At 55.0% G+C, this 12,950-nt stretch overlaps 2 protein-coding genes across 5 annotated transcripts in view; one reads left to right on the forward strand and one right to left on the reverse strand.

The window, feature by feature from the left end:
- The window catches only part of CLCN1 (chloride voltage-gated channel 1), a 34,751-nt gene extending 28,360 nt beyond the window's left edge, over positions 1-6,391 (forward strand). For 2 of the 3 annotated variants that reach the window (XM_045041177.1, XM_045041174.1), the window contains exons 21-23: positions 2,367-2,471; positions 2,561-2,647; positions 3,136-6,391. In XM_045041177.1, the coding sequence (XP_044897112.1) occupies positions 2,367-2,471; positions 2,561-2,647; positions 3,136-3,507 (564 nt within the window). In that variant the 3' untranslated portion in view covers positions 3,508-6,391. 3 annotated transcript variants of the gene reach the window in all.
- A 493-nt stretch (positions 6,392-6,884) lies between these two features.
- Positions 6,885-12,950, reverse strand: part of FAM131B (family with sequence similarity 131 member B) — a 30,876-nt gene continuing 24,810 nt past the window's right edge. For both annotated transcript variants that reach the window (XM_045052915.1, XM_023250668.2), the window contains exons 2-7: positions 11,984-12,093; positions 11,589-11,624; positions 11,240-11,333; positions 10,758-10,955; positions 8,494-8,637; positions 6,885-8,295 (exon numbers count right to left, since the gene is read on the reverse strand). In XM_045052915.1, coding sequence (XP_044908850.1) covers positions 7,823-8,295; positions 8,494-8,637; positions 10,758-10,955; positions 11,240-11,333; positions 11,589-11,624; positions 11,984-12,037 — 999 coding nt within the window. In that variant the 5' untranslated portion in view covers positions 12,038-12,093 and the 3' untranslated portion in view covers positions 6,885-7,822. The remainder of the gene's footprint in view (positions 8,296-8,493; positions 8,638-10,757; positions 10,956-11,239; positions 11,334-11,588; positions 11,625-11,983; positions 12,094-12,950) is intronic.

Raw genomic sequence — 12,950 nt, forward strand, 5'->3', positions numbered from 1 at the left:
GAAGTCGGACGCTTAACCGACTGCGCCACCCAGGCGCCCCATAAAACACACACCCTTCTGATCAATGCCTTATGGACAAATGGAATAGATGAGCACAGAGGAGAGAACAGCTACAGCTTTTGCCCCCAGGCAGGAGTCAGATGGGTCATGACAGTGGTTGAGGAGGGTTTTGCTGGAGTTCAAAACCAATAATAATACTCTTTTAAAAAGTACCCCAGAGGGAAAGCTAGCTAGTTGATCAGTGGGGCTATTTAATGACCACTGGAAATAAAGTGCCACCAGAAAGCATGTATTTTTAGCTTATGTCTTTCCCAAAAAAGACTTTAGGGATGTAATCTCCCACATGACCCACTGGGCCATTCTAGGAGGATAAGATCCATAGGAGTAAAAATTCAGGATATTCTGAACATGGTTTTCGGATGAGATCAAGAAGGCACTCTTGGCAATATCAAGGTGACACCTTTGGAAAGAGCGGAAGAATTCACTAACAGGTCACCAGAGGTCATGTTTATCTGTTCCTCTGTTAGGAGTACACACAGTTAGAGCCCCAGTTTGTTACCGGGACTGAGCCTTTACAAGTAGTGGGACCCCAAAGCAGAGATCCCCTGCCCCTTGGACACAAGCTGGGGGTTCCTGGAACTTGATCAGCAGTCAAGGTCGGAAGCACTGCTCTACCTCTGTGTCGTCTTGGGCAGGCAACTTATGCACCCTTTTCCTCTATCTCCTCATCTGTAAAATGGAGGTAATGATAGGTCGTTGGAGAGGATTCAGTGAGTGAAGACACATAAAGCCATCCGAATGATGCTTGGCACAGAGGGAGTGCTTGGTGCATGTATGCTGGAAATGGTTCTGTTACTGTTGTTGTTCCTTAAGGGAAGACAAGAATGGAACCAGGGAAGGCAGGAAATGGTCGTAGAAAGATCCAGGAGGACAGGATCAACCAGACCAGGGTTGGCAAGGGCCCTACAAATAAATCATGTCTCCAGCACACCTGCTAAGTGGTCATCCATCCTGTGCTGTGAGGACCAGCCAAACCCTGTGTGAACCTCCCGTCAGGAAAGGGGGGGCCTGGAGGAGGTGTGGTTGCGGTCCAGAACAACCAGGAAGGGACAGATGGAGAGCACACCAGCCTGGACCATACACCCAGCACGAGAACCGGGACGTGGCCTTCAGAGACCTTCTCTGGAGCTTGAGACATGGGGACTTGGACAAACAGAAAAATAAAGGAGCACAGCGATCGGAAGGTGCTGACTGAGAAGAGATTTCAGGAAATTTTAGATTCCATTATAAAAGTCAGAGCTCTCCTGGATCATTTGGAATCTTGGGGATTTGGGTGCGTGTATCTAAATCAAGAGGAGATGAAGGCCTTCGTGCCTTAATGCTTCTGTGATAGACAAAACAAAACAAAAACGGTTTGACTCCAGCCAGTCACATCGGGTGCCATGTGAGTCGGTATAGCTCTTCTTCACGCCCAACAAACAGTCCCCGCAATCTGGAAGAGACGAATGTGCTGGTTTCTGCACAACACGCGGTGGGCAAACGCACGTAACACTCCTAGGAGTTTACGTCCAGGGCGCCTGGGGGGGCTCAGTTAGCTGAGCAGCCAACTTCAGCTCAGGTCATGATACCGTGGTTCCTGGGTTCTAGCCCCACACGGGGCTCGCTGCTGTCAGCGCAGAGCGCACTTCACTTCAGACTCTCTGTTCCGCCTCTCTTTCTGCCTCTCCCCTGCTTGCACTCTGTCTCTCAAAAGTAAATAAACATTAAAAAAAAAAAAAAAAGAGTTCTTCATCCCTGTCTGGTAGGCAGAGGTAAGACAAACGCCAGTAAAAGACTGAGCATGATCCATGTCATTTCTGTAAAGGAGGGCCCAGTAATGTGCTATAGGAAACGAAAAACCTGCTCCTGGGAGGTCAGGAGAGCCTGTGCAGGCAGGGTGGGGGCAGTAAGGGTAATCCAAGGGGCGAGAATAGCAAACGCAGGTTTGGGAAGGCACGTCTGGTTTCCCTGAGCAATGGGTATCACAGGAGTGGTGGAAAATAAGACTGGGCAGTTGGGTTGGGGCACGGGGAGAGGGGAGGGGAGGGGGTAGAGGACAAGAAGACAGAGAGGTGCTCTTTGTGCCTGAGAGACAAGGTGATGTGGGGCCTGATGAGGGAGGAGAGGAGAGGGTGCTGGCCCCTGGTGGGAAGGGAGGAGGGCTAGTACTGGGGGGGGGGGGGGGGGGGCGGGGGTGCGGTCAGTGACACTCCATTGCGTATTTCAGGGTCTGGGCTGGCTAGGAGGGCTGTTTGGGGCCCCGGCTGTAGATCTGAGGCTGAAGGGGGCCCCGTGATACTGAGCGACGGCCCTACTCTGCCCAACAGATTGAGGCCTGGGAGAAGGAGCAGCTGAGCCAGCCGGTGTGTTTTGACTACTGCTGCATTGACCAGTCTCCCTTCCAGCTGGTGGAGCAGACGTCTCTGCACAAGGCGAGTCCTCGCCCACCATCGCTCGGGGCTGCTGCAGGCAGGGGAGGTGTGGGGCGGCCGCGCACTGACCTGCAGCTCTCTTCCTGCAGACCCACACGCTCTTCTCGCTCCTCGGCCTCCACCTTGCTTACGTGACCAGCATGGGGAAGCTCAGGGGCGTGCTGGCGTTGGAGGAGGTAATGACATGTCCCACTGGAGCAGCAGGAGGAAGAAGGGGCACAGGATAAGGGGGTGGGGAGGGGATGGCTTGACATCTGGGGGGGTCCCCCAGACTTCCCACTCTGTTTCTCACGTGGAGACTGGAGGGGGTGGGTGGAGCAAGGGGCAGGTGGAGAGGACCGCCCCCAGGATCTTCGTGGACTGCTTGGGTTTGGGGTGAGGGTTCAGGGCGTGAGTCACAGTTCCATGTGTGTGATCTGTGGGAAAATGGGATGGGGTGGGATGTGGCTGAAGGAGGCCTGAGGGTCACCAGGAAGGGGCCTGGCCAGAGGAGCTGGAGACTCACGGCCCCGCCGGTGCGCCTCTTCCCCAGGCCCCGTCTCCTGCCTCTCCACGCGTCCTGTTCCTCCTCATCGTGCGGGTCGGTTCTCTCGCGCCCGCGTCTCTCACCTGCCCCATCTTCGTCCTCTTCCCAACCGTGTACCCTCTTTCCCTCTCCCCGCAGCTGCAGAAGGCCATCGAAGGGCACACCAAGTCCGGGGTGCAGCTCCGCCCACCCCTCGCCAGCTTCCGGAACACGACGACAGCTCGGAAGAACCCTGGGGGCCCGCCCCCTCCCACGGACACGTGGAGCCTGCCTGAGGACGGAACCGGGGCGGCCGGGCCGGGGGACAGGGCTCCCGCCTCCCCAGAGACCCCCGTGCCCTCCCCCTCCCCGGAGCCCCCTCTCTCCGTGGCTCCAGCCAAGGTGGAGGGCGAGCTGGAGGAGCTGGAGCTGGTGGAGAGTCCCGGGCCGGAAGAGGAGCTGGCTGATATCCTGCAGGGCCCCAGTCTGCGGTCCACCGATGAGGAGGACGAGGACGAACTGATCCTGTGACGCCTCCAGGACCTCCTCCTCAAGACTGTCCAGAGGCCCCGGCCCCAGGCTGGCTTTGTGTGGGAGAGGGTACGTCCTGAGGTTGGAGGGATCACACCAATGTCCTGCCCCCTCCTGGGAATTGTGAAATGGGATAGTGACAGTCTTAGAGGAGGGTTCCTTGCAGCAGAGAGTAGCCTTGATCAGTTATTTAGGCCACGTCCCCCCATCCAGACAGGCAGGGGCTTCTAACCCCAGCGGAGGGCCTGATAGTCCGTGGGGTTTCCCGAGTCTCTCTGGTGTGTGGGGTGGGACATACCCTGCGACTTTCAGGCCTCCCCTTATTCTCCAAGAGCCCCTCATGTTCTTGTCCCAACACCTTCCTGGCTCTGCCTATGTGTCTGCCAGTCTCCATGGCGGGGACCCACATGACTGTGGCCTGTGGAGGAGATGGGAGGCCCTCATGACCTCGTGGACAGATGGCCCCAGAATATACCCCAGAACAGTCCGCACCCCTCTCTCAGAGCCCCCCACCCCGTTCTCCCACTGGCTCACACCGGCTCCCTGAAAGTTGCCCCCCACTACCTGTCACGAGGCAAGGGTCATCACTAGGGCACTGAAAGGCCGGTCCCATCACCTCCTCCTTTGCCTCAGACTTAAGCAGTGCAATGTGGAGAAAGGAGGGGCAGCCTGACAGAGAAAAGTTCTCTGTGGAGGAAGCAGGGTCACTCCTACCTCCTTCAGGCAGAAATCACTCCCATAGCAGTTTCCTCACCCTCCAGTTTCCAGGTCACTCCCTGGAAACATACATCCCCCTCCCCAGTGTCGTCACTGATCCGTCCTGCCCAAGGGTCGGCTGTGCCCTCCCGCTGCTGTGGCTGTGGCTTCTACCCGGCACCAAGGCTCAGGGCAAGGTCACTGGGTCACTCAGACACCAGCCTTTAGGCTGGTTCTTTGTGTTCCTCTCCTAGAGGTGGAGAGAGGAGGGTTCAGAGTCAAGGTGGCAGAGGTCTTTGATGCTTCCCACACTGGGGAAGTCAGATCCGTATCCTCCCCCAATCGGCAACAGGGTGTCTGCTGTTAGCCTGTCTTTCTTATAAGTGGTCTCGGGTGCTCTGAGCCTCCACACCCAAGGCTTTCCTCCCTCCCTCCTTTTATGCCTTGTCTGCTTCTGCAGTTTTACCCCTTTCCGACATTCTCCTCCTTCTCCTCCCCTGTGCCCAGTCTCCGTCACCCCCCAAATAAGACACTCATAGTCAGATGTGCCACCACATTCTGTTTAGTGCCATTGAACACAGCCTGTAGCCCTCTCCAACATCACGTCCCTTCCACCTCCCCAGGCCGAGAGAGAGAGAGAGAGAGAGAGAGAGAGAGAGAGAGGGCACAGCCTGGGGAGGGGGTTGGCAGTAGGCATGTGAGCCCGTGCCCATGTGTAAATAATCTATAATATTTATATATATATATTTATATATAATTCTCTCTGTAATATATGTCATAGAATCTCTCTTGGGCCTGGGGTGGGAATGTCACATTAAGAAAACATGCTAAGACTGGCCATAAAAATGAATTATTTCCCAGACCTGGAAGACACAGAATGGGATGTAGAAGTGGGGGCAAAGAGAAGGGCATACACTCATTCACCAAGAGCCCCTCCTCAGCTGAGGGGCAAGAAGGAAGGCGTGGGGGGCAGTGGGGCAGTGGAAGGGGAGGAATGGGAGATTTGGATTTTTCTTTAATAAAGTGATTTGAAAATGAAAGTGCACCCCCCTCCCCCCCAAAGGAAAATCATTGAGCAAGAGCAGTTTCATTCACAAGAATATAAAAACAGCCCTGTTCCAGGACTGTCGTAAAACGTGCTGCACAGCCTTTAACCCCAAAGGAAAAAGCAACCCCCCCGCCCCCCCCACAGCCTCTTCCTGCACATGCCCCTCCCCTCCCCCTAGAATAGGCTATAAGCAAACCCCATGCACCTGCCCCCAGCACCGGAGAGCAGTTCCTCCCTCCACCAGAGTCCTAAGAGGGTCCCAGGGCAGGTCCTTGGTTCTTCTCCCTCTTCAGAGTGGGAAATGCAGGCCCCCCCACCTGACCTCTGGTCTGCAAGCCCCCTCCTCGTGCAAAGTCTGCTAGACTCCCTCCCAGTTCCAGCCACTGTTTCAGGGACCATCTGGCTTCCTGGGAGAAGGGAGGGAGGAAGGGAGGACAGGGAGAACGCCGCTTCAGTCCACCTTTCCCGACTCCACAGGCCCTGAGCAAAAAGGAACTGTAATGAACGAACCCGCTGGACTGGATGGCTGCCGCGGTCCGGGCACGGGGGCAGAACATAGGCACGAAGGGGGTGAGGCTAAGAGGGAAAGGTGGTGCGCTGAGACGGCAGGTGGCACAGGCGAGGACACAGGGACTCGCCAGCATGCAAAACCCCGAGGACCCGCGGCAGGAGTCTGGCGTGAGGGCCACGCGAGGCCACTTCCAGAGCTCCCAGCTACTGGTCCTGCCGCCACCTGAGGCAGGTCACATTTTCAAACACGCGAGGGGTCTTCTGTTGAGACAGTTGTAGAAAAGGTGACTTTGCTTACGTGTGCTCACCGTGCCCACTCCTGGGTCCTCCAAAGACCGACCCCAGGAAAACCATTCTCCTCTCCCCTGGAGGACACGGGCCCTTGTTCTCGGCTGCATTTTAGGAGCACAGATGAAAGGGTGAACTCTGTGGGGGTGGGGTCATGGATGGACAGAAACACCCCGACTCTCAGCCTCCTCATTCCAAAGAAATAGAAGTCTGGGGCATGGGGGGGGGGGTGCAGTTCTGCCCAGGGTCTGGGACAGTGCTCCCTTCCTGGCAGAGGAGAAAGTGGTAGGACCCCTGACAAACTTTGGGTGGGACACAAGGCCTTGGACCCACAGCCTTCGTCGGGCACGAGGAGAGGCAACAAGGAAGCTCTCAGCTTCTCTCTCCTACCCACAGCGTCCCTGTGTCACTGCAGCAGGGAGGGCAGTGTGCCGTCCAGCTCCACAGCTGCGGCGGCCTTCGCTCTACCCCCGGCCCCTGCTGTCAGGATCTCTCACAGAAGCGCCACACAGAGGTCCCCACCACAGTGGGACCTGGGTGGGGGAGGGCACGCCGTTCCAGGGGCGTATGCCTCACTGTCACCTGTCCTGGAAGGAAGAATACTCTGATTCTCCTCTCTTCCTCCACAGGAGGCCTGGGGAGGGAGGGAGAACACCTGTGAGGCCCTCTTTGGAGTCCTGGGAGCCGCTGAAGAAGGGGCAAAGGAGCCATGTGCCCACACTGCTCCTTCACAAACAGCCCACCCTGGCTGGGGCCTGACAGCACCGGCCTCCTCCCTCCACCCCACTCAACCCTGAGTCCCCAAGAAGTTATAAAAATGTAGAAAAGGCAAAGAGAAAAGTGTAAACAGCTCCAGAGAATTAGAGGGTGGATGGAGGGAGACACAGCCCTCATGCTTCCCCGTTTGGCCAGGACACCTGCATTCTGCATCACCCCCTCAGGGCCAGGGTTCCCAGAGCAGGAGCCAGAAGAAGGCAGAAAAGGAAGCAAGAGCTGGAGCAGCCAGCCCCGGCCCCAGATCCTTGGATCTTCCTTCCAGCCATGGGATAGTCAAGGTCCCAGAACAGGCGGCCATGTTTGTTCTTGGTCTCATCGGTGACTTTCTGAGCTGTGGGCAGGCCTTGATGTAAAGAATCGTGTTCGAGTCCCTGTGCATCCCAGCTGCCACACGCACCTCCCCCATGACTCCCGATCTCAGAAGCCCATTTTTCGCCGAGGGCAGATTCTCCACCCTCTAAGGACCTGTGCCTTTCGGTGGCTTCCCCTGTGCCTGTCGAGCCAAACCAATAGCCCCTGAGGTCTGTTCCTCACGGTGGGGATGAGCTGGGGCCACAGCCAGAGAAAACACAGAGTCGGGAAAAGCAAGAGTGACGTGGAGAAAGGAGGCATTCCCACAGCCACAGTCAGGGCTCCTGGAAGACGAATCAGAAAGTGAAGAAGTGAGATCCCCATCGACGGCTACAAGCCGCTCTGTGCTCCCGACCTCGGGAGACGCCCTGGAGCTTCATCATCACAGACCCGGAAGCCCGCAGCCAAGCAAAGTTCACGGCCATCTGGTTGCCTGGGCCTCAGTTCCCGGACCTGTGGTTCTACAGCATATGCCTGGATTAAATCCCACCCTGGCTCTCCATTTTCCTGGCGAGGACAGGCAACTCCTGGGTTCCTCGTGGTCTTCTGCCCGGGTCTCAGCTGTACTGCTGGGGGAAGGGAGGGTGTTGTTGCAGCCAGGCCCCTCAGCTGGGAGTGGAAGGCTGGGCGTGGAGTCGGTGGAAGCTAGTTGTTAGCCTCGCCCTCCTCCTCATCAAAGGACTGCACACCTGAGGACGTGACATCAGACACCTTCCGGCTGAGGGCAGTGGCCATCTCAGGGTCTTCTCGTGGGGAAAGTGACTCCAGGTCCCGGCATCCTGCATCCTCTTCCTCCTCGGGGGCCAACGGCCTCTTCTCCTCCTCAGCAGGGCCCCTAGCCAGGTCCACCCCACCGCCCCCCGGAGCCCAGTCAGCGTCCGCCCCCAGCAAAGGTGGAGGCTCCTGAGCAGAGTACCCGGAAGCAGGTTGGGAAGGCCCCATTTCATGCAAGCTAGGCTGTGAGTCATCGAATGCAGGGCCAAGATAGGATCCTGTGGCCGGGGAGGCGATGAGGGACTGGTCACTGGCTTCCCAGGCATCTGACGACCCCAGACAGTACATGCCCTGGGACACATAGGAGTGAGGCCATCCATCCATGGGGGCTTGAGCAAGGGCATCTGTGAAGAGAATCACGGAGGTCGGCAGGGTTACAGAACGTCAAAAGCAGTAACAACAGCACAGAGGATGAGAGGGAGACCACGGGGAGGAGAGTAGGAAAGCTGAGATGAACAGAAAGTCTCAGAAGAACAGAGAGGAACAGAGGCAGCCTAGATAGCAGACAAGGCCTCCTCGGCCTGAGAGGAACCATCCCTCACCTTGACTCTCCATCAGCTCCTGGTAGTTGTCACTGTAGTTGCAGCCCAATGGCTCCTGGGCGGAGTTGACGCTCATGTCCTCACCATCCATGGAAGACCAGGCCATGAGTGTGGCCTCGGAGATGGCAAACTGCTCCATGACACCTAGAAGAGCAGTGGTTGGCACGAGATAGCTCTGGGAACCCTTAGACACATGCAGGGGGTAGAGGGACAGCGAGGCAGCGCCGTTCAACAGAAATATAATGCAAGCCACTTTGGTAATTTAAAATGTTCTAGTAGCCATAGTAAAGACACTTTAAAAGAAACAGATGAAATTAATTGTTATAATATATCTTACTTAACCCAATATATATTAGATCTTCTTTCAACACTTAATCCACATAAAAATGATTAATGAGATCGTTTACATTATTTTATTTAGACGAGTCTCTGAAATCCAGTGGGTATTTTATACTGACGGTGCATCTCCATTCAGACTGGCCACATTTCAAGTTCTCAGTAGCCACCATGTGGCCAGTGGCTACTCTACTGGACAACACAGACTTTGCATATGCCCCAAAATAGGGCAAAACCGCATGAGATTTCCCAGAAGGTCAGATTAAGAATTCCTAGAGTTGGGGCACCCGGATGGCTCAGTTCGCTAAGCAACTGACTCTTGATTTTGGCTCAGGTCATGACTTCACAGTTGTGAGATCAAGCCCCACGTCAGGTTCTGCACTGAGCATGGAACCTGCTTAGGATATTCTGTTTCTCACCCTCTCTGCTCCACCCCCATTCCTCCTCCTCCCCCCCGCCAAATAAATAAATAAACTTAAAAAAAAATTCCTAGAGTTAAGGGGTCTTCTGGTAAGATATCCAAACGGATTGAAATGAGGAATTCCCAGAAGTTTATCTTTAGAAGGTTTTAAGAATGTTAGCTAGTAGTCAAAGACAGAGGAATCTAAATGAGAGGGTTCAGGTTCAACAGAGAATCCCTGAAGGAGTACCATGGGCTTGTAGGTCCATAGTAGTATTAAGTGGAAAGGTCAAGAGGGGTACCTCAGTGGCTCAGACGGTTGCATGCCCGACTCTTGATTTAGTCTCAAGTCGTTTGTGGGATCGAGCCCCACATTGGGGGCTGCACGGACAGCATGGACTCCTCTTGGGATTCTCTCTCTCCCCCTCCCCCACTCACACATGTGTGTGCACTCTCTCTCAAAAACAAAAATAAAATAAACATTAAAAAAAAAAGTGGGAAGTTCAAGAAATTGGAAGGAGAAGGGAGGGAGAATACACTAGGGAGGATGGGTAGACTTGGGAGTCCCCATCCCATTCAAAGTCCTAAGTTGAAGTTTACATAGCCAGCTGCCCTAAACCACTCCCTACCCACTACATGTTTGGCTCCCCTCCTCATGGAGAGTTCTTCCACCATCCACACCACCAACACCGAGAGCCCTCTCTTCTCTTCTGGATCTCATTCTTCCTACGTATCTATGGAGACGTGTTAGAGGGGCTTGGTCACTGTTGTAGGTATGCTATATGCCTGTCTTGTAGCAATACCACTTTCCCGGAAAGAAACCTCTTCTGTATACGACCCTCTCCTCACCCAGGCCCCTTGACCTAGCGGCTGTCACAAGTAATGAGCCAAGTAAGGGAATCCTCTACTGCAAGGTGCTGAGGAGCAAAGGCTAGAAGGGATCCCTACAGCCTTCTGTTCTTTTTCCTCAAGAATCATGGGTAGAGGGGGGCCTAAATGGTTCAGTCAGTTGAGCATCGGACTCTTGACTTCAGCTCAGGTCATGATCCCAGGGCTGTGGGATGGAGTCCTGCATCAGACTCCACAGTGAGCATGGGGCTGCTTGGGATTCTCTCTCTCTCCCTCTGCCCCTCTACCCGGCTCTCATCTGCTCTCCACCCCCCTCCTTCTCTCTCAAAAAGAAACAAAAACAAAGAACATGGGTAGAAGGAGAGCCTTTCAGAGTCAGAGGCCCCTGCCTTTCCATCAGGTACTGACAGTCCTCCCATGTAGAACAGAAGGCATCGGGAACAGGTGGACCCACAATCCCATGTAATTCTTCTTAACTTCTGAGATGATAATGAAAATAAGTTTGAAGACCCTTATCCGAATCAATTAAGTCCAAGTGCCTGAAATCAGAGCTGATTGGGAAATTAAGTCTTATGGTCACGATATGGATAGAGCAAGTCCTGCCAGAGGGGATCAGGTTGGAAGGTCAGTCTCTGGCCATCCTGAACACGTGTCTCTTGAGGGTCCCAAGAACAAGTACCTGCTAGGAAACGTGCCTCCTTCTCGCCATCGCTGAGGTCGGAGTAGGCATCGGTATCCCTGCGCACCGCCTCATGGCTGTGTTGCGGCTGAATGGCTGGTGTCTTCCCCCAGCCCTGCCACTCAATCATGTGGGCCACCCGGCCTTGCCCCATGGCTGTGGGCTTCGTCACATGGTCCTTCATGCTGCGAGAAATCCCTGAGGGGCCAGACATTCCCCACATCCTCCAGAATATCACAGGATGCCCATACAAGACCCACCCGGTAGCCCCACCCGAGTCCCATGGGACTCCGCCCGATGAGGGAAGGGATCCCTTAGGCCTCCATATGAGGGGCAGCCTGGACAGGAGGGCATGAAGGAAAGGGCAAATAGGTCAGGGGTGGGGTGGGGGTCTTCTTTAGATCCGAAGGAGCAAGGAGATCGAGACCAGGAGTCTGTAGGGATTCTCCTCTCTGGACACATCCCCAGGTCGGGAGTCTCACCTGAGAATGATGATTTGGCCAGGGCCCCAATGCCGTAGGCATTAGAATTTCGCTTAAGCTTCGGCAGAATGGAAGTGGTGTCCTCCATGGAGAGCTGGGATAAAGAATGTGGGAGGAGGGGCAGAGGAGAGTTCACGGTTTCCAGGAGGAAGGAAGGGCCTGAGCCAGGGCAGGTGATAAGGGAACCATTCATTACACCCAGGAGTCCCAAGGAAGCTCATCCCCTAACTGCCCTTGAAAAGCATGGCAGGTCGGTAGGGAACCTAGAACAGCTGTGTTCTGTAGCCAGTCTAAGGGAGAATATAAGGGAGAGGAGCTAGAGAAAACCGGGGGGGGGGGGTGAACTCACATTGATGCCATCCCAGGAGAAATCAGTTCGGGTTTGCTGTGAGGAGAGAGAAAAGGGAGCGGGGATCACAGGCACTTCCAGAAATGCAAGCAGCCCCCCCCCCACCCCCAGGGACTTCCAGAAGTGTGTGAAGTAGAGAGGTTTTTTTTTCCCACCCTCCCCCCCCCCCCAGCTTAACATAGGGAATTAGGATCTCAGAGTAGAACATTTGGCCTGTGTTTTGAGGAAAGGAAATGTTCTGTAAAAGTGTCAGTCTGAAGGAGTGTCTGGGATGTTCTCTTGGAATTTAGGAAGATAATTCAAGGATCGGGCAACTGGGTGGCTTTGTTCAGGATGGTCTCTGGGGTCTTCTAAAAGTCCTTTGGTTAGGGGGGCAGCAGGGCACGGGGCCTCACCTCGGTGGACGGCCGGTGGAGGCTGCTCCCGTGCAGCGAGCTGGTGCTGTCCATGTTGATTTGGTCGACATCCTTCAGGCCCTTCCAATCCACCGCAATCACCTCATTCCCTGCAGCGGCCACAGGGTTACTTGCTTGACCTTCAGCCTCTCTAGGTCCCAGCCCACAGGCCCCTCTTGGGTCTCACAATGCTGAGGCCACACAGGGGCAGCCCCTCCAGACCCCTCCCTTCCCTCCAGCCACTGCTCCTTCTGATAGCGCGGGCCCTTTTACATCCCTCCTCTCCCCCAAATTTTTGGTAGGGACAAACTGTAAGGTTGAGCCAAAATATTCCCTCCCAGGAAAGTGTTATGTGGCCTTATTTGTTGTTGTCGAAACGGAGGGGGTCCGTGGTTGGGTTTTAGCAGGAAAATAGTTCTTTATTCTGTCCTGAGGAATCCTGGAGTGTTTCTAGATGGGAGAGCATGAGAGCTATGATGTTCCTACAATTAAGGGCAGAACTGCTTTAGGGGTGAGCTTCCCTCCAAGTGGGCTTTATGGCTTGTATCTTAGAGTTGGCGAATTTGTCTGACAGGGAGGGGATGTGGTGGGGCTAGAGGCAGGAACTGCGTGTGTTCACCCGGAAACGGTGACGGGAGAGGAGGCCAAGAGTGAGGTGTGATCGTTTTCCCTCGCGGTTGGGAGGCAAGTGATGGATGGGAGAGGAGCAAAGGGGGTCGGAGGAGGAGACAAGGGAACTTTTTAAAACTGGAACTAAAAGGACAGGCATTCAACTTAAAGAGAAGGCAAAGACAATGGGAGGGGTGGACAGGGTCTGAGGGCTGACTGGGAAACTGATGGTAATTGTTCAGGTGAGAGCATGTGGCCAAGGCAGACGCTGGCAAGAGGGCAGGGTGGTGCCTCTCCAGGGAGGCAGGCGGGGGAGGAACCGCCTGAGCAGTTGGAAAGGGGCTCAAGGATCAGATGT

Source organism: Felis catus, chromosome A2, assembly GCF_018350175.1.
Source record: "Felis catus isolate Fca126 chromosome A2, F.catus_Fca126_mat1.0, whole genome shotgun sequence".
Classification (NCBI taxonomy): domain Eukaryota; kingdom Metazoa; phylum Chordata; class Mammalia; order Carnivora; family Felidae; genus Felis; species Felis catus.